Source organism: Puma concolor, chromosome F2, assembly GCF_028749965.1.
Source record: "Puma concolor isolate L17-30 chromosome F2, mPumCon1.1.hap2, whole genome shotgun sequence".
Lineage (NCBI taxonomy): Eukaryota > Metazoa > Chordata > Mammalia > Carnivora > Felidae > Puma > Puma concolor.
The window spans coordinates 49,001,300-49,026,613 of NC_141684.1; the positions used below are offsets into that span (position 1 = coordinate 49,001,300).

Below are 25,314 nucleotides of genomic sequence, written 5' to 3' on the forward strand. Positions count from 1 at the left end.
TTTCCTTATGATTGTTCTTTGAAAAACTGTGAGGTTAATTAGAAAAGACAAAATGAATTAAAAAATTTAAAACCACTCAGAATCATTAAGTTGGTGATCTCAAAAGGAATATATAATTTTGTTCATTCCTCTCCTTATATAAAACACTATAATAGAAAAGCTTTTGCTTTTAATGTACAAATCAATGTTAAGAAAAAATAAAAATTCCTGCTGTATATTTGTATCACACTAATTTTTTTTAGTCCAGTGTACATAGATAGCAGGGAAGAAGTACAACAGATGTATGTGTCTCATGAAAAATGAATTTGATCCTTAGATTGTTTTTTTCACCTATGTTCATTATACTCAGATAATGCCCACTTGTTTATAAAACTGTTAAAAGTTTATTTTTTAATTTTTTTTAATGTTTATTTATTTTTGACAGAGAGAGTCAGAGCATGAGAGGGGGAGGGACAGAGAGAGAGGGAGGCACAGAATCTGAAGCAAGCTCTAGGTTCTGAATTGTCAGCATAGAGCCGATGCAGGGCTTGAACTCATGGACTGGGAGATCATGAAGTGAGCCAAGTAAGACGTTCAACTGACTGAGCCACCCAGGTGCCCCAGAAGGTTTTTTTTAATGATTTTAATTTATTTACTTAGCTTGAGAGAGAGCAGGGGTGGGGGAGAGAAGGGCAGAGAGAGAGGGAGACAGAGAATTCCAAGTAGGCTCTGTACTGTCAATGAAGAGCCTGACATGGGGCTAGATCTCACAAACCACTGTGAGATCATGACCCGAGCTGAAATCAAGAGATGTTGAATCAACTGAGCCACTCAGGTGCCTCAAAACTGTCAGAAGTTTAAATTAAAGAGTAAAGATATTATTATTTTTTCTTTTTTGTAATTTGTTTCTCTGATACAATACAATAAAAAAAGAAGCCAAATAGATGGAGGAAAAAAAATAACCCTTTATTTGTGAAAAACCACAAAAACTCTCCCTAGCACAAATCTTCAAGAATCATATTTTTATTTGTTAAGTCCCCATTAAATAAATAAACAAAAATTTAAGTTTCTAAAACTAGGCAAAGAACAACATGTCTTAAAACTCACATTTTCTTATAAGGCACAGTGTCAGCAAGGATAATTTACATTTTTAGTAATCTGAAATAGATGTTAGTCAATAATCACATACTTGTTCTTCAGCAGACTTAAAAGGCTTAGAGTTGCTAGTAGTTAAAAAATTGTCCTTTACTTTTATCCTTTTTTTTTTCCAAAATATTTTATCAGAAGTAGGAAAAAAAAAGGACCTTAGAGCAGCATACTGCCTGTCAGCAAGTTTGCAATAAAAATCCATCATGTAGTACTGATAGTCCCTGGCATACTGGAGTAGTACAACTGATAAAACTTTTAATGATGTTGAACAGGAATGGGGTATTGGCAGAAGAGAATGACTGGGAGTTACTATATCTCAGACCTTTGAGAGGTTCAGGGATGAGTAATTATAACAGCCAGAGAATAGAACGACTGTTGCTTGGGGATATCCATACACTGGAGAAAGACAAAGAAGGGTGAAGAAAATCAATCATCAGTTTAAGGTGAAGTATGCAATCCGAGGCCTCCATGACAGCATATAAATGAAATATCCTCTTATATAGTTGGAAGACAGAAAAAGCTGAGTGCTGGGCCTGGCATTAATTATAAGGATAGCTAGCTCAAGATAAGGTTGCATTCACAGCCTAGCAAGTATTGTGTTGGACCCTGAAACTTGGGCTAATGACTTTAAAATCTGAGTACATTAAGTGTCACAATGACAATCTGTTACATGAGAAAATATGGAGAATGCATTTAAAAATGGAGTTTTTACCCAGGTCTGGTTCACAGTGGCTCCATGGGGTCCAAAGACTTACCTCATAGTAATTTCCATGGGCCTGAAATGTACAATTTGAAAGGAGACTTAGTAGAGCCCTTAGATTGGTTTCTTGGCCTTTCTGGTAAGCACTATTATTAAGGAAGATCAAGTGGAAGCCTCTGAAATTATTCTCTCCATACCCCATTCAACTTTAGCTAAGATAGTAAATCAAAACAATATCACAGACATCATCAAAATAGCAGACTTAGATGTCCCACCCTGTCCTGGTTCCCTCACAAAAAAAAAAAAAAAAAAAAAAAAAAATCACAATTTAGCAATTATCCACCAATGAAAATAGCTGTGAGAGGGTTCTGGAATATAATTAAGAACCTGCAACATGCCACTGATGCACCACAAAAATCAAAATGGCCATATAGAAAAAGCAAGATAACATTTTACCTATGTCACCTCATTCCCCAGGCCAGCATAGCTCAGTGCCAAAATGAATCCTCTCCATTGTGAGTTCTCTGGTGGGAGTAAAGAAGGGCCGGTGACCTCAGCAGCCATCACCACAGAGGACCTCCACAATATTTGCCAATGTGGACTCAGCTGCTGGAGACAACAGAGTCCACACTGTTGAGCTATGCTGGAATTGGAGCCCCAGAGGTCCAGGGCCAAAATCACCACAGCCCCTGAGTATTGGCATGTGGACACCTTGGATCCAAAGCCATTACCACATACACACCCTAATCTGAGGAGACAGAGACAGAAAGGGACAGAAAGCCTACTTAAAGAAATAATTACCCAAAACTTCCTAAGCATGGAGAAGGAAATAGACATCAAGTTCAAGAAGCCCAAAGAACCCAAGTAGGTTGAATATACAGAGGTCTCCATCAAGACATATTTAATTAAATTTCAAGTCAAAGACAAAGATAGTTTTGAAAGCAGTAAGAGAAAAGCAATTTGTCACACTAAAGATTATCAATGCATTTCTCAATAGAAACCTTGCAAGCCAGGAGAGAGTGGAATGAAATACTTAAGGTACTAAAAGAAAAAAAAAACTGCCAGTGACTGTATCTGTCAAAACTATCCTTTAAAAATCAAAGGCTTTTGGGGCGCCTGGGTGGCGCAGTCGGTTAAGTGTCCGACTTCAGCCAGGTCACGATCTCGCGGTCCGTGAGTTCGAGCCCCGCGTCGGCTCTGGGCTGATGGCTCGGAGCCTGGAGCCTGTTTCCGATTCTGTGTCTCCCTCTCTCTCTGCCCCTCCCCCGTTCATGCTCTGTCTCTCTCTGTCCCAAAAATAAATAAATGTTGAAAAAAAAATTTCTTAAAAAAAAATAAATAAAAATCAAAGGCTTTCTCAGACAATAAAAACTGAGGGAGTTCATCAGCCTTAGAAGACAGGTCTTAGAAGAACTGCTAAAGAGATTTCTTCAAATTGAAGTAAACACATGCTAAACAGCAATGTGTAAGCACTTGAGAGCATAACTCTTGAGGTGCCTGGGTGGCTCAGTCAGTTAAGTTCCAACTCTTGATTTTGGCTCAGGTCATGATCTCACAGGTGGTAAGTTTGATCCCCATATCAGGCTCTGCACTGACAGCACAGCCTGCTTGGGATTCTCTCTCTCCCTCTCTCTCTGACCCTCCCCAGCTCTCACTCTCTCTCTTACTCTGTCTCTCTCTCTCTCTCCTTCTCCTTCTCTCAAAATAAATAAAAAATAAACTGTAAAAAAATTTTAAAAAGGCATAACCCCTACTGGTAAAGGTAAATACACAGTCAAATAAAGAATAATGCAACACTGTAATGGTGGTACATAAATTTCTTCAAATCCTAATCTAAAAGTTCAATACAAAAATATTAAGCATTGCTATAATCACAAAAAGTTATTAATGGATACACAATATAAAAATAAGTAAACTCTGACTATAAGTACACAAAGTGGGGGGAGTGTAAAAGTGTAGAAATTTTGTATGTAATTGTAATTGTTATCAACTTAAAGAAATCTAACTGCAAGATATTTAGTGATACACAAAAGATAAAGAGAAAAGAATCAAAGCAAATTACTACCAAAAAAAATCAAATAAAGGATGACAAAGGAGGAAAACAACTACTAAAAAGAAAGAAAACGATTAACTAAATGAAAATAGTAAGTTCTCACTTACCATTAATCATTTTAAATGTAAATGGATCAAATTCCCTAATTAAAAAAAGAGTGGTTAAATAGATAAAAATAAAACAAGAACCAGCAATACACTGTTTGTGAGAAACTTACTTTAGATTTAAGGACATGCATAATAACAGACTTCAATAGACCTCATTCAAAACTGGATGCTCTCAACTACAGAGCAAATAAACAAAGAAATAACTGACTTGAACAACACTATAGACCAAATGGACCTAACAGACATACGGAACTTTCCACCCAACAGCAGAAGACTATATAGTCTTCTCAAATGCACAAGGAATATTTTTCAGGATAGATCACACGTTAGGTCACAAAATGTCTTAATAAATTTAAGACCAAAATCATCACAAGCATATTTTTCAACAACAATGAAATGAAACTAGAAATTAATAACTATAAGAAAAAGGGAAAATGTACAAATATGTAGAAACTAAACAATACACTCTTCACGAACCACAGGGTCAAAGAAGAAATCAAAAGGCAATTAAAGAAAAAGCTCAAAACAAAGAAAAAGAAAGCACCAATACCAAATTTTTGGGATATAGCAAAAGAAGTCTTAAAAGGAATATTTATAGTGATAAATGTTTATATAAAAAAGAATTCAAATAAACTAACCTTATAGCTTAAGACACTAGAAAAAGAAGAACAAACTGAGCCTGTTAGCAGAAAGAAGGAAATAATAAAGAATAGAGCAGAAATAAGCCAAATAGAGGATAGGAAAACCACTTAAAAATCCATAAAACTAATGCTTTTTTTAAAGATAATATTGACAAACTCATAGTCTAAGAAAAAAAGATGTTTTAAATATATAAAATCAAAACTAGGGGGGCGCCTGGGTGGCGCAGTCGGTTAAGCGTCCGACTTCAACCAGGTCACGATCTCGCAGTCCGTGAGTTCGAGCCCCGCGTCAGGCTCTGGGCTGATGGCTCAGAGCCTGGAGCCTGTTTCCCATTCTGTGTCTCCCTCTCTCTCTGCCCGTCCCCCATTCATGCTGTCTCTCTCTGTCCCAAAAATAAATAAACGTTGAAAAAAAAAATTAAAAAAAAAAAAATCAAAACTAGATATAGAAGAAATGTACCTCAACAAAATAAAGGCCATGTACAAAATGCCAATAGCTAACATTGCAATCATCGAAGGAAAAAGTGAAACATTTTCTTTTTAAGATCCAGTCCAAGGCTCGAATACCCACTATTGCCACTTCCTTTCAACATAGTACTGAATTCCTAGACAGAGACATTAGACAGAGGAAAAGAAGAATAAGGAGAAGGAACAGGAGAAGGGTAAGGAGAAAGGAGGAGGCAGAGGAGATGGAGAAGCAGAATAGAAGAAAGAAAGAGGGGGGGAAGAAAGAAAGAAAAGAAAAGAAAGGAAGAAAGAAAAAAGAAAAGAAAGAAAGAAAGAAAGAAAGAAAGAAAGAAAGAAAGAAAGAGAAAGAAGAAGGAAAAGAAATGAAAGAAAGAAAGAAAGGGAAAGAAAGAGAAAAAGAAAGAAAAAGAAAGGAAGGAAGGAAGGAAGGAAGGAAGGAAGGAAGGAAGGAAGGAAACACATCCAAATCGGAAAGAAGAAAGAGAAATTATCTCTGTTTGCACATGACATAATCTTATATGTACAAAACTCCAATATTCCACCAAAAACTGTTAGAAATAATAAATGAGTTCAGTAAAGTTGCCGAGTACCAAATCAGCATAAAAATCAGAGGCTTTTCTTAAAAAAGGAAAAAACTACAAAGAAAAGTACAAGGAAAAAACTACAAAAAGGAAATTGAGAAAACAATCCTCAAAGAATTTCCAAGAACAAAAAGAATAAAATACTTAGGAATAAACTTAACTGAAAAGGTAAAAGACATATACACTAAAAATTATACAACACTGATGAAGGAAATTAAACAGCACACATATAAATGGAAACATCTTGTGCTCATGGGAACAAAAAAACATTATAGTTATTATATATTATATAATATAATATATAATAAATAATATATATTATATGATATAAATGTTATAGTTAAAATCTCCATACTACCAAAGCAAATTCACAACACAGTTAAAAGATTATACAGCATGAGCAACGGGGATTTATGTGTATGCTTTAAAATATACAAATCAATAAATGTGATGTAACATATTAATAGAATGATAGAATGAAATATAAAAACCATATGATCAACTCAATAGATATAAAAAAGCATCTGAGAAAATACATGATAAATTCATGATAAAAACCCTCAACAAATTGTGTATAGAAGGAACATGACTCAACATAATAAAGGCCATATACAACTAACCCACAGATAACATCACATCATATCAGTGATAAAAGGTTAAAAGCTTTTCCTTAAGATCAGAAACAACACAAGGGTGCCACTCTCACTGCTATTACTTGACACAGTACTGGAATTCCTAGCAAGAGCAATTAGGCAAGAGAAAAAAAATAAAGGTATCCAAACTGGGAAGTAGCAAAATTTTCATGACTTGCAGATGACATAGCCTTATATACAGAAAATCCTAAAACTCCACCAAAAACTGTGAAAATAATAAATGAATTCAGTAAAGTTTGCAGAATAATAAATGGATATACAGAAATATGTTACATTTATATACATTAATAATGAACTATACAACTAATAATGAAAGAGAAATTAAGAAAACAATCCAATTTACAATTGCATCAAAAAGAATAAAATACCGAGGAATAAATTTAACCAAGGAGGTAAAAGACCTGTATACTGAAAACTATAAGACATTAATGAAAAATTTAAGAAGACACAAATAAATGGAAAACTATTCCATGTTCATGGATTAGAAGAATAAATATTGTTAAAATCTCCATCATCCTTAAAGCAATCTACAGATTCAATGTCATCTCTATCAAAATTCCAATGGCATTTTTCACAGAAATAAAACAATCCTAAAATTTGTGTAAAACCACAAAAGACCCCAAATAGCCAAAGCAATCCTGGGAAAGAAGAAAGCTGGAGGCATCACACTTCCTGATTTCAAACCATACTACAAAGTTATAGTAATTAAAATGGTATGATACTGGCTGAAAAATAGACAGAGACCAATGGAACAGAATAGAGAGCTCAGAAATAAACCCCACATATACAGTCAACTAATATTTTAAAAGGGCACTAAGAATATTCAGTGGGGGAAACAATAGTCCTTCCAACAAGTAGGGTTGGGAAAACACATGCAAAAATAACAAAATTGGACCCTATCTTTTATCATTCACAAAAATTAACTTGAAATAAATTAAAGACTCAAACATAGGATCTGACACCTTAAAACTCCTAGAAGAAAACTTAGGGAAGAAGCTCCTTGATATTGATCTTGACAATCATTTTCTTGGATATAATACCAAAAGCAAATGCAACAAAAGCAAAAATCAATAAGTGGGACTATATCAAAACTAACTTTCTGCACAGCAAAAGAAACTGTCAACAAAATGAAAAACAACACATATAAAAAAAGAAAATATTTGCAAACCATATAACAAATAAGTGGTTATATCCAAATGTATCATATATATATATATGTATATATATATATATATATATATACATATATATATATATATATATATATATGAAACTCTAGTAACTCAGTAACAACAACAACAACAAAACACAATCTGATTTGAAAATGGGCAGAAGAACTAAACAGACATTTTTCCAAAGAAGACAGCCAAATGGCCAATAAGTACATGAAAAGATACTCAACATCACCTAATCATCAGGGAAATGCAAATCAAAACCACAATGGCAAATCGCTTCACACATTAGAACAGAATGGCTATCCTCAAGAAGACAAGAAATAACATGCTAGTGAGGATGTGGAGAAAAATAAATCCTTATACAAGGCTGGTGGTAATGTAAATTGGTTCAGCCCACATGGAAAATGGCATGGAATTTCCTCAAAACAATTAAAAATAGAACTTCCATATAATCCAGTAATACCACAACTGGGTATATATCCAAAAAAAATGAAAACAAGATATTGAAGAGATATCTGCATTTCCATGTTTATTATAGCATTACTCACAATACTCAAGGTATGGAGACAACCTAAGTGTTTGTCAGTGGATGAAGGAAAGAAGATCTGTTATATATGCAATAGAATATTATTCAGCCATGAGAAAGAAGGAAATATTGTCATTGGTGACAACATGGATGGACCTGGACGGCATTACGCTAAGTGAGATAAATCAGACAAAGACAAATACTGTAGGATATTATTTGTATGTGAAATTTTTTTAATTAAAAAAATTTTAATGTTTATTTATTTTTGAGACAGAGAGACAAAGTGTGAGCAGGGGAGGGTCAGAGAGAGGGGAGACACAGAATCTGAAACAGGCTCCAGACTCTGAGCTGTCAGCACAGAGCCTGATGCAGGGCTGGAACCCACAGAGCCTGACGCAGGGCTGGAACCCAGGCTGTGAGATCATGACATAAGCTGAAGTCAGTCGCTTAACCGACTGAGCCATTCAGGTCCCCTTGTATGTGAAAATTTAAAGGGCAAATTCAAAGAACAAAGGCATTACACTTCTTGATTTCAAACTATATTAAAAAGCTACAGTAATCAAAACAGTATGCTATTGGAATAAAAGCAGAGAGATAGACCAATGGAACAGAATAAAAAACCCAGAAATAAATCCATTCATTACAGTTACTGATCTTCCATAAGAGTACCAAGAACATACAATAAGTAAAGGATGGTCACATCAATAAATGATGTTAGAAAAACAAGATATCCATCTACAAACAAAAATCGTGGACTGTTCTCTCACACCATATACAAAAACCATCTCAAAATGGGTTAAAGTCTTAAACACAAGACCTGAAAGCATAAAACTCTTGGGTGAAAACAGAACAGCTTCTTGACATTGCTCTGGGAAATGATTTTTTGGACATGACACCAAAGCACATGTAGCAAGAGCAAAAATAGAAAATTGAGACTGCATGAAACTAAAAAGCTTCTGCAAAAGAAACAATCAACAGAGTCAAAGGCAGCCTACAGAATAGGAGAAAATATTCACAAACCACATATCTGGATAAGGTTAATATATACCCAAAAATATATAAGAAACACAACTCAATAGGAAAGAAACACATAACTAAAACATGAGAAAATAACCTAAATATCATCTCTCAAAAGAAGACATATAAATGGCCAACAGAGGAAGATGATGGCGTAGGAAGATGCTGGGCTCACTGCGTCCTGCGGATCACTTAGATTCCACCCACACCTGCCTAAATAACCCAGAAAATCGCCAGAAGGCTAGCAGAATGGATTCTCCGGAGCCAAGCATAGATGAGAGGTCCATGGAAGAGGGTAGGAAGGGCGGAGAGGCAGTGCACGCTACACGGACTGGTGGGAGGGAGCTGGGGTAGAGGGGTAGCCTGCTGGCAAAGCAGAGCCCCCGAGTCTGGCTTGCAAAAATGGAGGGGCCAGGCAGAGTGTGTTCTGACAGCAAGCGGGACTTAACATCTGGAAGACTGTAAGTTAACAGATCTGCTCGGAGAGCGGGAGGGCTGGAGGACAACGGGAGGGAGAGTTGTTGACCCCTGAACAGATGACAGAGCTCAGCTTGGTGGGGAACAAAGGCGCTCACCAGCGCCATCTCCCTCGCCCATCCCCCAGCCAAAATCCCAAATGGAACCAGTTCCTGCCAGGGAACTTGCTTGCACCGCAAAAACACCCAAAGCTGTGCTTCTGCGGATCCATCCCTCCAGCGGGTCTGACTCCCTCCCTGTGCCACAGGGCGCCTCCTGAAGCAGATCACTGAAGGAAAACTGAGCTGAGCCTGCCCCTCCAGCCCCTGTGCAACTTTCCTACCTACCCCAGCTAATATGCCAGATCACCAGCACCACAAGCCTGGCAGTGTGCAAGTAGCCCAGACGGGCCATGTCACACCACAGTGAATCCCAGCCCTAGGAGAGGGGAAGAGAAGGTACACACCAGTCTGACTGTGGCCCCAACGGTGGGCTGGGGGCAGACATCAGGTCTGACTGTGGCCCCGCCCACCAACACAAGTTATTCAAGACAGCACAGGGGAAGTGCCCCGCAGTTCTGCACCACTCCAGGGACTATCCAAAATGACCAAAGGGAAGAATTCCCCTCAAAAAAAACCTCCAGGAAATAACAACAGCTAATGAACTGATCAAAAACGATTTAAACAATATAATAGAAAGTGAATTTAGAATAATAGTCATAAAATTAATCACTGGGCTTGAAAAGAGTATAAAGGACAGCAGAGAATCTATTGCTACAGAGATCAAGGGACTAAGGAACAGCCAGGAGGAGCTAAAAAATGCTATTAATGAGCTGCAAAATAAAATGGAGACGACCACAGCTCAGGTTGAAGAGGCAGAGGAGAGAATAGGTGAACTAGAAGATAAAATTATGGAAAAAGAAGAAGCTGAGAAAAATAGAAAAAAAATCCAGGAGTATGAGGGGAAAATTAGAGAACTAAGTGATGCACTAAAGAGAAATAATCTATGCATAATTGGTATTCCAGAGGAGGAAGAGAGAGGAAAAGGTGCTGAAGGTGTACTTGAAGAAATAATAGCTGAGAACTTCCTGATCTAGGGAAGGAAATAGGCATTGAAATCCAAGAGGCACAGAGAACTCCCTTCAGATGTAACTTGAATCAATCTTCTGCATGACATATCATAGTGAAACTGGCAAAATACAAGGATACAGAGAAAATTCTGAAAGCAACTTGGGATAAACGTGCTCTAACATATAAAGGGAGACCTATAAGAATCATGACGGATCTCTCTACTGAAACTTGGCAGGCCAGAAAGGAATGGCAGGAAATCTTCAATGTGATGAACAGAAAAAATATGCAGCTGAGAATCATTTATCCAGCAAATCTGTCATATAGAATAGAAGGAGAGATAAAGGTCTTCCCAAACAAACAAAAACTAAAGAAATTCATCACCACTAAACCAGCCCTACAAGAGATCCTAAGGGGGATCCTGTGAGACAAACTACCAGACATGGCTACAAGTATGAAACCTACAGACATCACAATGACTCTACACCCATATCTTTCTATAATAACACTGAATGTAAATGGACTAAATGTGCCAACCAAAAGACATAGGGTATCAGAATGGATAAAAAAACAAGACCCATCTATTTGCTGTCTACAAGAGACTCATTTTAGACCTGAGGACACTTTCAGATTGAAAGTGAGGGGATGGAGAACTATTTATCATGCTACTGGAAGTCAAAAGAAAGCTGGAGTAGCCATACTTATCAGACAAACTAGACTTTAAATTAAAGGCTGTAACAAGAGATAAAGAAGGTCATTATATAATAATGACAGGGTCTATCCATCAAGAAGAACTAACAATTATAAACTTCTATGCACCGAATACGGAAGCCCCCAAATATATAAAACAATTACTCACAAACATAAGCAACCTTATTGACAAGAATGTGGTAATTGCAGGGGACTTTAATACCCCACTTACAACAAGGAATAGATCATCTAGACACATGGTCAATAAAGAAACAAGGGCCCTGAATGATACATTGGGTCAGATGGACTTGACACACATATTTAGAACTCTGCATCCCAAAGCAACAGAATATACTTTCTTCTCGAGTGCACATGGAACATTCTCCAAGATAGATCATATACTGGGTCACAAAACAGCCCTTCATAAGTTTACAAGAATTGAAATCATACCATGCATACTTTCAGACCACAATGCTATGAAGCTTGAAATCAACCACAGGAAAAAGGCTGGAAAACCTCCAAAAGCATGGATATTAAAGAACACCCTACTAAAGAATGAATGGGTCAACCAGGCAATTAGAGAAGAAATTTAAAAATATATGGAAACAAATGAAAATGAAAATACAACAATCCAAACGCTCTTGGATGCAGCGAAGGCAGTCCTGAGAGGAAAATACATTGCAATCCAGGTCTATCTCAAGAAACAAGAAAAATCCCAAATACCAAATCTAACAGCACACCTAAAGGAAATAGAAACAGAACAGCAAAGACAGCCTTAACCCAGCAGAAGAAGAGAAATAATAAAGATCAGAGCAGAAATAAACAATGCAGAATCTAAAAAAAACTGTAGAGCAGATCAATGAAACCAAGAGTTGGCTTTTTGAAAAAATAAACAAGATTGACAAACCTCTAGCCAGGCTTCTCAAAAAGAAAAGGGAGATGATCCAAATAGATAAAACCATGAATGAAAATGGAATTATTACAACCAATCCCTCAGAGATACAAACAATTATCAGGGAATACTATGAAAAATTATATGCCAACAAACTGGACAACCTAGAAGAAATGGACAAATTCCTAAACACCCACACTCTTCCAAAACTCAATCAGGAGGAAATAGAAAGCTTGAACAGACCCATCACCAGCGAAGAAATTGAATCAGTCATCAAAAATCTCCCAACAAATAAGAGTCCAGGACCAGATGGCTTCCCAGGGGAGTTCTACCAGACGTTTAAAGCAGAGATGATACCTATCCTTCTCAAGCTATTCCAAGAAATAGAAAGGGAAGGAAAACTTCCAGACTCATTCTATGAAGCCAGTATTACTTTGATTCCTAAACCAGTCAGAGACCCAGTAAAAAAAGAGAACTACAGGCCAATATCTCTGATGAATATGAATGCGAAACTTCTCAATAAGATACTAGCAAATCGAATTCAACAGCTTATAAAAAGAATGATTCACCATGATCAAGTGGGATTCATTCCTGGGATGCAGGGCTGGTTCAACATTCACAAATCAATCAACGTGATACATCACATTAATAAAAGAAAAGATAAGAACCATATGATCCTGTCAGTCGATGCAGAAAAAGCATTTGACAAAATTCAGCATCCTTTCTTAATAAAAACCCTCAAGAAAGTCGGGATAGAAGGAACATAGTTAAACATCATAAAAGCCATTTATGAAAAGCCCACAGCTAACATCATCCTCAATGGGGAAAAACTGAGAGTTTTCCGCCTGAGATCAGGAACATGACAGGGATGTCCACTCTCACCGCTGTTGTTTAACATAGTTTTGGAAGTTCTAGCATCAGCAGACAACAAAAGGAAATCAAAGGCATCAAAATTGGCAAAGATGAAGTTAAGCTTTCACTTTTTGCAGATGACATGATATTATACATGGAAAATCCAATAGACTCCACCAAAAGTCTGCTAGAACTGATACATGAGTTCAGCAAAGTTGCATGATACAAAATCAATGTACAGAAATCAGTTGCATTCTTATACACTAATAATGAAGCAACAGAAAGACAAATAAAGAAACGGATCCCATTCACAATTGCACCAAGAAGCATAAAATACCTAGGGATAAATCTAACCAAAGATGTAAAAGATCTGTATGCTGAAAACTATAGAAAGCTAATGAAGGAAATTGAAGAAGAAACAAAGAAATGGAAAAACATTCCGTGCTCATGGGTTGGAAGAATAAATATTGTCAAAATGTCAATACTACCCAAAGCTATCTACACATTGAATGCAATCCCAATCAAAATTGCACCAGCATTCTTCTTGAAGCTAGAACAAGCAATCCTAAAATTCATATGGAACCACAAAAGGCTCCGAATAGCCAAAGTAATTTTGAAGAAGAAGACCAAAGCAGGAGGCATCACAATCCCAGACTTTAGCCTCTACTACAAAGCTGTCATCAACAAGACAGCATGGTATTGGCACAAAAACAGATACATAGACCAATGGAATAGAATAGAAACCCCAGAACTAGACCCACAAACGTATGGCCAACTCATCTTTGACAAAGCAGGAAAGAATATCCAATGGAAAAAAGACAGTCTCTTTAAAAAATGGTGCTGGGAGAACTGGACAGCAACATGCAGAAGAATGAAACTAGACCACTTTCTTACACCATTCACAAAAATAAACTCAAAATGGATAAAGGACCTGAATGTGAGACAGGAAACCATCAAAACCCTAGAGGAGAAAGCAGGAAATGACCTCTCTGACCTCAGCCGTAGCAATTTCTTACTTGACACATCCCCAAAGGCAAGGGAATTAAAAGCAAAAATGAACTCTTGGGACCTCATGAAGATAAAAAGCTTCTGCACAGCAAAGGAAACAATCAAGAAAACTAAAAGGCAAACAACAAAATGGGAAAAGATATTTGCAAATGGCATATTGGACAAAGGGCTAGTATCCAAAATCTATAAAGAGCTCACCAAACTCCACACCCGAAAAACAAATAATCCAGTGAAGAAATGGGCAGAAAACATGAATAGACATTTCTCTAAAGAAGACATCTAGATGGCCAACAGGCACATGAAAAGATGCTCAACGTCGCTCCTCATCAGGGAAATAGAAATCAAAACCACACTCAGATATCACCTCACACCAGTCAGAGTGGCCAGAATGAACAAATCAGGAGACTATAGATGCTGGCGAGGATGTGGAGAAACGGGAGCCCTCTTGCACTGTTGGTGGGAATGCAAACTGGTGTAGCCACTCTGGAAAACAGTGTGGAGGTTCCTCAAAAAATTAAAAATAGATCTACCCTATGACCCATTAATAGCACTGTTAGGAATTTACCCAAGGGATACAGGAGTACTGATGCATAGGGGCACTTGTACCCCAATGTTTATAGCAGCACTTTCAACAATAGCCAAATTGTGTAAAAAGCCTAAATGTCCATCAACTGATGAATGGATAAAGAAATTGTGGTTTATATACACAATGGAGTACTATGTGGCAATGAGAAAGAATGTAATATGGCCATTTGTAGCAACGTGGATGGAACTGGAGAGTGTGATGCTATGTGAAATAAGCCATACAGAGAAAGACAGGTACCATATGGTTTCACTCTTATGTGGATCCTGAGAAACTTAACAGAAACCCATGGGGGAGGGGAAGAAAAAAAAAGAGGTAGAGTGGGAGAGAGCCAAAGCATAAGAGACTCTTAAAAACTGAGAACTAACTGAGGGTTGATGAGGGGGTGGGGGGGGGGAGGGAATGTGATGGGCATTGAAGAGGGCATCTTTTGGGATGAGCACTGGGTGTTGTATGGAAACCATATTGACAATAAATTTCATATGTTAAGAATAAATGGCCAACAGATATAGGAAAAAGTGTTCAATATCACTAATTATCAGGAAAATGCAAATTTAAACCACAATGAGTTATCATTTCACACTTGTTAGAATGGCTATCATCAAAATGACAAAGGTAAGTGTTGGGAAAGATGTGGAGGAAAGAGAATCTGTGTATACTATAGAAATGTAAATTAGTACAACCATTACTGAACACAGTATAGAGTTTCCCCAAAAAGTTTAAAATAGAACTACCATACAATCCATTAATCTCATTTCTGTGTAGACAACTAAAGAAATGACACTCTCTCAAGAAATATCTGCATTCCCATGTTCATTGCATCATTATTCACAATAGCCAAGATATGGAAACAATTTAATGTCTATCCATGGATGAATGGCTAAAGAAAGTGTCAATTGTTACAACATGGATGAACCTGTAGGACACCGTGTTAAGTGAAATAAGCCAGACATAGAAAAACAAATATTTTATGATCTCACTTATATGTGTAATCTAAAATAGTCAAACTCTGTCGCCTGGGTTGCTCAATAGGTTAAGCATCTGACTTTGGCTAAGGTCATGATTTTACTGTTCATGAATTTGAGCCCTACATTAGGCTCTGTGGTGACAGCTCACAGCCTGGAGCCTGCTTTGGATTCTGTGTTTCCCTCTCTCTCTGCTCCTCCCCCTCTCATGTTCTGTCTCTCTCTCTCTCTCTTTCTCTCTCTCTCCCACATTCAAAAATAAATAAACATTTAAAAAAATAAAAAGTAAATAAAATAGTCAAACTCATAAAAGCAAAGAATAAAATGTTGGTTATTAGGGACTGCGGGGTAGAGGAAATGAAGACATATTGCTCAAAGACTACACAGTTTCAGTTATGCAAGATGAGTAAATCCTAGAGATATAATGTACAGCAGGGGACTAAAGTTAGCAATACTGTACTGTATACCTGAAATTTGATAAGAGGGTAGATATTAAGTGCTCTCACCACAAAAATATAACTATGTGAGATGATGAATATGGTAATTAGCTTGATTGTGGTGATAATTTTACCTTATTTACATTTGAGATATACACCTTAAATACACACCATTTTTACTTTTTAATGACAACTCAACTAAACTGGAGAAAAACATACTTCATCCCAAGCAGAATGACAGATTAGTATTACTTTCACAGACCTAATGCAGAATTCAGAAGTGGTGGTCCCATCACATTCCCATTTATTCATGAGTCTTGCCCTCACCAAATGAACAAATATGTCCTGGAAGAGTAGAGTTGACTACATTAAAGTGGACCAAGAAGTAGCTCTACTTATAGCTACTGTGCCAAGTATGGTATTTTTTCCCTCAAGTATAATAAAATGGCATCAGGTACCTGGTATGCGGCCATTGAGTGACAAATGTATTCTTTTTCATCTCTATCAAGAAAGATCAGGGGCACCTGGGTGGCTCAGTCAGTTAAATGTCAACTTCATCTCAGGTCATGATCTCACAGTTCATGGGTCCGAGCCCCACATCAGGCTCTGTGTTGACAGCTCAGAGCCTGGAACCTGTTTTGGATCCTGTGTCTCCCTCTCTCTCTGTCCCTTCCCACCACCCCCTCCCAAAAATAAATAAAGATTAAAAAAAAGGAAAGATCAGAAACATTACCTGTTCCTGTGTGATCAGCAACAATATACTTTTATATTCTTGTCTCATTTTTTATCTTCATCTTTCTTTCATAGTTTTATCCATACTCATTCTTCTTGAACCTGAGAATGTCCTAGGTTTTCCTGACTTCAATCCGTAGTGCTGAATAATTTGACTTTAATTGGTTTCATCGTTTTGTTTTGTTTTGTTTTTTCTATCCTGAACATCTTGACTATTATAAATCTAAAACTGGCTTTTTTTTTAAGCTACAATTCTAGTCAAACTACATTTGATACCCACAGAGAGTATCCAGAGATCCAAAAAATACTGAACTTTAATTTTTTGGCTAGCTGATAGTCTTGATAATACATATAAACACAAGATTTTCTTCAAGCAAGACCTTGTAATGGAATCACCTTGACCTTAGCGTTGCTCTTAAGATAAATAGGATAAGCATACATTCTTAACTTGATTAAAAAGACCTTTCATGATTTGTCTTCTGTATTCTTCTCCTCAAATTCCTGTTCCCCCTCCCTTATCTCAAACTACCCTCTTCCTCATTCAGTGATCCAATCACATTGGCCATCCTAGTTGTCCTGGTTATCAAATATACTATATAATCCCTGCCAGTGGGTGGTATGTTGTTGAAGGCATCCCTCATTAAAATTTCTTAAACAAATTTCAAGTTCAATATTAATAGTTTAATTTTCTTTTTTTTTTTTAATTTTAGATATATGTAGAGAGAGCACAAGCAGGGCAGAGAGTGGTGGGCAAAGGGAGAGAGAGAAGTTCAAGCAGGCTCCATGCTGAGCCGGATCCCATGACCCTGGGATCGTGACCTGAGCCAAAACCAAGAGTCGGACACTCAACCAACTGAGCCACCCAGGTGCCCCAGGATAATTTTCATTTTTAAAAGATATAAAGATTTTTAAAAGATTTTTTATATTTAATACTTAAGAACTCACTCAAGATATCTAGATTTACATATCAGAGATCAAATTTTACAATAATGATACTTTGGTTGCTTATGGAAAAAGGAAATATTCATTTCTTACCATTGGATCACATGAAGGTGTGTGCATCTCAGCAAGTATGTTTTTGAAGTCTTCATTGGAAACAAATCCTTGGAAACTCTGAGGTATGAAAGAGGATGTTGACTCATTTTCATCAATCAGATCTTTATATGCCTTTGTTTGAGGTCGAGCTGAACCTTTCAGTATTATATAAAATCCATCATTTCCAACCACTGAAACAAAACAAAACCAAAAAAGATATACTGTTGACTTTATTTCCCAGGTTCTTTGGTATAGACATGAACACATCATATTACACTTGCGTTGCTTTTAGTAGATTTCTTCTATTCAATGAGGACTCTAACATAGCACTTAGATATTCACAAATAATTTACTCAAATAAAAAAGAATAGCAAAGACATGTTTCCACATCTGGAGAATTTTTTTCTGACAATTACAATAATCAATCCTCATGGAACTGATAGATTCTGGAAAAAGAACCTTGAAAGCATATTACAGTTAATGGATTTAAGACATTTTGAGAAAAATAGGATCAGAAAACACCTTGAACTCTTTAAAATGTTACCTCCTCCTCAAAAATGCCATTTTGCTTATTTTATATAAGTAAGAATATATATCTATTATTAATCTTTGTCTTTTCTTTGGACATGATGATGATTGTTCATAGAAGCTAGTTTGGAGATGCAGATCATTAATAGGAGGAAGAGTTTTTTCCAGTATTTCTCATACTTCACAATTTATCCCTCCACAATCGCTCCTCTAATTCCAGTTTCTAAAGTTTAACTATGTCCTGTGTAAGTTTGGTTGGTTTATTAAGTTGTGAGCATTTTGGATACAACTTAAATCCATTCTAGTTCTTCTGAAACCTGACCTTTTAAAGAAACAGGACCTGGGAACCAGATGATGTCATTTTCCAAATGTTTACATTACTTTTTTAGGATTGGAGCAAATTATTCAAGTGCTGTGAAAAGAGATTTTTCTTAAATTTTTCTTATTATTTTGCTACAAATAGAAACTTTACAAATTGATTTTTAGGGGCAATTTTTTTAATGTCTAAGAGATGCCAACTGCTTGCCTTTTCTGCTTTTTTCTAAATAAGTGCTTTATTAGTGGGGCTTTCTTGGTTACCATCTGTATACAATGACGACAGGATAGTGATTTTCAGTCTTCTTTAAAGCAAGGGTTGTTTTGCCTGAATACTTGAGCTTAAAATAGATGTCTTTCTGGATAGCACAATATCACTTGTCACTAAACATCTAATCCATGTGGTGAAAGCATTGCAGACACATTGCTTTTAAATAGCTATCAGGTGAGCTGTATGGAACTACATTGTAGAAAGTACACTGTAAAGGGAAAAATAATAAAATGTTGTAAGAGTGGTAATGATTTTGATCAGTTACATAGGGGGAAAGGCAGTTGGGTAAAGCTGTTTTCCAATAAATACATTTGTATTTTGTTTTTGTATAGACTTAACTGGCAATTCTTAGCATAGAATAAAAATTGTAGAAAGAGGTACATTTTATGAAATAATTTTGTTCCAAAGGCTGCTAATTGCCTACCCAATATTAATATGCTCCTTTTTCTTTACCACCAAACCACAATTTTATTGAGTGCTACATATGCGTTTAAAAATTACGTTTTGCAGATATTCTTATATGCGTCGCCCTGTGACATGATTCTAATTAATAAAACACGGGGAGAATTTTTGCTTTCCAAATGTGCATGCTACTTCTTCTTCCCGGATACCTAGAACAAAGTTATGATGTTGGAGCTGGAGAAGCATCTTGCAACTAAAAGGAAAAGGCAAGGAGAATCTCAGGAAATTCACCTTTAAATATGTCTTGTGACTTCGTTATTATGTAACCTAAATAAATCCTAAACGTTTGTAAACAAGTGTCCTTTAGTTCTCTATTACTCACAGCTGAAAACAGTTTCTGTGAATATTGTACTTTCACTTAACTCTAACCATAAAATATGTTTGTTTTACTGATGAATGTAACTCTTCTGTTTCTCTGAAGAAAACCTTCCTTTTCCTTCAGGCTTTGGCCCAGTGACAGTGAATTTGACTAATTAATCTCTACTTACAATGCATTAGTTTTCACAATTACATTTTTTAAATATCTGTAATATTAAGGAGCCCCTTAAGGAGTTAAACTAATTAGAGGGGGAGTAGACTTTGAGATTCATGGAAAATATTTTAGTCAGAAAAGATTTCATCAGTCCTCAAATTATACTCACCAAAAGAGTAAGTCAAATTGCTCTATTCTGGAAGGTGCTAACTCCACTTATATATAAAGATGACAGTTGCATTTGAAATGGCAAAGAGAGGACTATGTTTTACATAGATACCATGCTTTTATTAGTAGTGATAGGTAGATACCATTTTAAATGATTCATTATATATTGATGATTCCTTCTTTCCAAATAAAGTACTACAAATGTACCAAGTGCTGGCCTAGGAGGCAAGGGGAGGGCCTAAGATTTGATCCTAGTGTTGCATTCATTCTGAATCTGGGAGAGTCACATGTTCTTCAACTTCCAGTTCAAACCCTGTCATGCCAAATCGATTTATCTACATGTGTCAAAATTTTCTGTATTGTACATAATAAATTTTTATGTGGCAGTTACCATTGATTGAGTTTAAATAAACTATAAATTTCAAAACTGACATAAATAACTAAATTTTACCAATGAGAAGATTATTTAAAAATTTTTTGGCCAACATGAATTAATAAACTTTTAGAGATACAGATGAAAAAGACTTAATTATAATATTTGAATTAGTGAATAATACTTAAAATCTCACATTAAACAATATTAATTTGGAAATACTTCACTTAATATAAAGTGCATAAACTATTTTATTTAAACATGTTACATAAATCTATGCCCTTAGTTTCCTCATAATCACTTGAATCATTTCTCCATTCATCTGAAACAGTTCTCAGAAAAATTTTTACTACAATTGGTTTGGGATACAGTATATTTTGTATCTTTATGTAATTAAATTCTTGGAAATATTTTCCCAAGCTACAAGTACTATAATTATTTTCCTGACATTGACAAGTGTTTTTTAGCTGTTTAAACTTCATAAAATAATTGTTCAATTTACTGCTAAAAATATTTTTTCCAAAATTAAAAAAATACAGAAAAAGTACAAGGAAAAAATAAGAATCTCCAATACTTATAAAAACCAGAATTTTTATAAGTGCATTTATTTTGAAACAGCGAGAGAGAGGTGCCTGGGTGGCTCAGTCAGTTAAGCATGTGACTTCAGCTCAGGTCATGATCTCATGGCTCCTGAGTTCAAGCCCCACTTTGGACTCTGCACTGGCAGCTCAGAGCCGGCTTCAGATTCTCTGTCTCCTTCTATCTGTCTTTCTCCCCTGCTTACATGTTCTCTCTCTCAAAAATAAATAAATAAACATTTTTTAAAAAAAGAGAGAAAATGCCAGCATTCAAACATACTTTAGGAAATTTATATTAAAAAAAGAAACAGAGAAAGAGAGAAAAATGAGGGGTGGAGTAAGAGACAGAGAGAGACAGAGAAATCAGAATAATTTAAAGACTGAAAAAATAAAAAATTGACATGGATGTGAAGTAAATGGAATTCTCATAAATTGTTGGTGGGAGTGTAAAGTTGTACAATTGCTTTGTAACAATGTTTGGCAGTTTCTAATGCAATGAAACATACATCTAACCTATGTTTCAGTAGTTCAGCTCTACATGTTTACTCAGAGGAAACAAAAGTAGATGTCCAAAAAAGGACTTGTACAAGAATGTTACTAGCAGCATTAGCATAATGGATAAAAGAAGTAAAAGCTGGAAACAGCTTAGGTATCCAACCAGAAGAAAATATATAAAAAAAAATCTCTGGTATATACATGCAATGGAATACTACTCAGCCATAAAAATGAATGAATAATTGATTCATGTGACATGAATGAATATCAAAAATATTATGTTGATTGAAAGAGGGCTTTCATAAAAGAGTACATGTCATTTGATTTTGTTAGAGTTCTAAAAGTCTCACACAAGATAGATTTATACTAAAAGAAAGAAAAAGAAAGGAAGGAAGGAAGGAAGAAAAGGAGGGAGGGAGGAAGGAAGGGAGGGAGGGAGGAAGGAAGGAAGGTAGGTAAGAAAGACAGAAAAGAGCAGTTGCCTCTGGTGGGTGGGCCAGAGATTGGCAAGAAATATGGGAAGAACTTTCTGAGGGAATGGTAAAGTTCTATATCTTGATAGAGGTTTGTATTAGAGTAATTGTCAAAACTCATCAAGTGATACACTTAAGGTATGTGTATATATATATATGCACATCATTATATGTAAATTTTACCTTAAAAAAATAAAGGACTGGAAAGAAATATTGAATTCCAGGTAAACACTGATGTGTTTATAAGTGAAATGTCATTCTATGGTATGTTAATAGAATGGATATTATACAGATGTAGAGTGGGGGAAAACTGTAGGAAAAAATGTGCAATTACAAGATGATAAACATTTTTTTATTACTTTATTTGTCCACTGTTCTGAACATATTACATATATTAATGCTTTTTATCCTCTTAGCGATCCTATGAGTCAGGTATTAGGATTGCTCCAACATCACAACTGTGGAAACAGAAGTCACTGAGCTACTAAAAATCCAGCCCTACCTCAAAGAGCCAGTAGTGGTAGAGTCAGTATTTAAACACAACAAATACTATGCCAACCTAAGTCAGCATCAGCACCTTCTCCCTGCCTGCTGCCCTGCTCTCTCTCTTTGTCTCAGTATATGTTTTATAGACCTATGGTTTCAATTGTGGTAAAGTAAGACAACATGTGTGACCTACACAGATGTCGTGTTTCATTTTAAGTAAAAAAGGCACATTTTGAAGTAATATATACTAGTTTAAAATGTTAACAAATAAAAGTCAATATATGTATACCTATAAGTACATATTTATGGTATAAACACTATATAACAAAAACAAATCTAGAAAGAGATTTGGTACTACACTAATATTATAATTAATTGTTCACAAGAAAATGGAGAGTAATTTAAATAGAGATCATGGAAAAGGACACTGTTAATTATTGAGCAAAATAATAGTGCTTGATTAGGATTGCAACTATACCTGTCCTTAGATTTTCTCCATATGGTTAATATTCTTAGATCTTAATAGTGGGTTGTCTGGCTATTCCAAAAAAAAGGGCTTGTTAAAAAACAACCTTTCTATCTAGAGGTCCAAAATCTAGAAACATAGCTCTTTCTGTTATCCAAACACACTAAACTTGTCACGAAGAGCAAGTATCACATATTGAGTATCAAATATTTGCCATGCCTATGCTAGGTGCTTTAACGAATTTTTTTAATAACCCAAATGTCATACATCATAGTACATTTTTCAGGTGAAGAAATTAAGGCTGAGAATCATTAAGTAAATTCTTAAAAATCACAAATCATTTTAACTTCTGTAGGCTTTCAAATATCTTCCAACATCTGAAGGATACACACAACACATACAAACCCACAAAAACACATACATTTACATATATAGGAGTATTGTGCATGTATGCAGTATATTATATGTATAGTTATGCAGTATGATATTGTGTATAAGTACACATATTAAACAAAATGTATGCATATGTGTATATATAAAAATATAATTATAGGAAATATATAGAGACATATACACAGAAGTTACTTTCATTGATTTTATAAAAAAAATCTCAGAATTAAACTACTCACTGCTTTGTTACAAAGTTAAGTCAGAAGTTGAGCCTCAATTATTTCCTGAAATTAATGTAACTAATTTTACTTTTCCTTATTTATTAATCTACCAAAATTAGTTTGGTAAATATTAAAAATAAAAGAATTTAAAAGAACTTTCAGAAATATATGCAGAGTCAGATAAACTTTGGGGTGACTTCTTCATACAAAAATTTTGGGAGAAAAAGAAAATCCTCAAACAAAAAATAACATAAATTGAATTAAAAATGAATCAAAAAAGTATGGACTATAACACAATTAACAGGAAATTCTCAGAATTCATGTAACATCTGAAATTGATCCTCTAATATATAGAAAAATGATGTAAACACAATAAAAAAGTTTTCGAGAAAAAATTACAATAGAGTTAAGCTTTCAAAGAACAATCGAAATATTAATTAAAAATCACAAAGTGGTGTGGCACTTGGGTGGCTCAGTCGGTTGAGCATCTGACTTCGGATCAGGTCATGATCTCAATGGTTTCATGGGCTTGAGCCCCATATCAGGCTCTTGCTGATGGCTTAGAACCTGGAACCTGCTTCAGATTCTGTCTCCTTCTCTCTCTGCCCCTCCCCTACTCACACTCTGTCTCTGTTTCTGTTTCTCTCAAAAATAAAGAAACATTAACATTTTTTTAACAAAAAAATAAATAAATCACAAAGTGGTGTTAAACTTATGAATTGTGACAAAAATATATTTATTAATAATGTAAGATAAATATAAGCATTTGAAATTCCTAAGCAATGAGAAGGAACATATAAGATAGGTTTCTTATTCAAATTTTCTAAATACACAAAATTATTTTATATAAATTTTTGAAAAACACAGAATACTCCAAGCATCTAAGAAAAATTTGACTGTAAGAATTAAAACAATATAGATTAAAATGGCATTAAATCTTGATTTTCAGACTTTGCAAAAGTAAAAGAATTCAATAAAATCAAGTTGGTTAAGAATCAATTTCAGGGGCGCTTGGGTGACTCAGTCTGAGTTGGTTTCAGCTCAGGTCACCATCTCATGGTTTGTGAGATTAAGCCCCAAGTATAGAGCCTGACTGGGATTCTCTCCATCTCTCTCTGCCCCCTCACCCCCACTCACTCTCATGTGCTCTTTATCTCTCAAAAATAAATAAAAATCTTTAAACCTTAAAAAAAAGAATAAGTTTCCTAAAATTATTTATCTAGTCAACCTTCATGACATGAAAAGGCAAAAAAGAATTTTTATAAGGACTTGAAAAAATTTCCTAGTGGAGGACTTCATATTTAAAAATATCTTTTAACCACACTTGAATTAGGTGAACAAAAGGCATTCAAAAGGAATTGAGAATACTAATAAGGGAAAGTTTACTCATTTTGTAGCGACTTTTCAAAAGTTTGAATACCACATATAAAGTTTGATTAAAGCAAACATGTTTGTGATTTCAGGGCTAAGGATCTCCCCCTCACTGGTTCAACTAAAATCAACCATTCTAAAGGGATTTACATGTTTCAAAGAGGTATAATTGGATGAATAAAGTCATGTTGTCACCTGGCTAATTCTTACTTGGCCTATAAAATTGAGTTTAAGTGTTATCTATATACCAGGGAAGGTTTTCCTGATTAGTGCCCCTCCTCTGTGATCTTTCTTCACAGAATTTCTGTCATGACACTCTGCATGTTCCATATCACCAATAGAATCTAGCCTTTTGGAGAAGGATCTCTGACATTTTTTTGGGTCCCTCCAGCCCATAGCACATTGCCTAGATTATTTTAGACATTTAGCAAATACTTGAATGAGTGAAAGCTTAATTAATGATCCTTATTATATTTCTC

The 25,314-nt window shown here is 35.4% G+C and overlaps 1 protein-coding gene across 4 annotated transcripts in view; it reads right to left on the bottom strand.

Moving 5' to 3' along the window:
• Positions 1–25,314, bottom strand: part of CNBD1 (cyclic nucleotide binding domain containing 1) — a 492,838-nt gene that overhangs the window by 207,096 nt on the left and 260,428 nt on the right. For all 4 annotated transcript variants that reach the window (XR_015246579.1, XM_086695101.1, XM_086695102.1 and 1 more), the window contains exon 6: positions 17,767–17,957. Coding sequence is in view for 3 of the 4 variants with exons in the window: in XM_086695101.1 (XP_086551227.1) it covers positions 17,767–17,957 (191 nt within the window). In the remaining variant the exon portion in view is untranslated. The remainder of the gene's footprint in view (positions 1–17,766; positions 17,958–25,314) is intronic.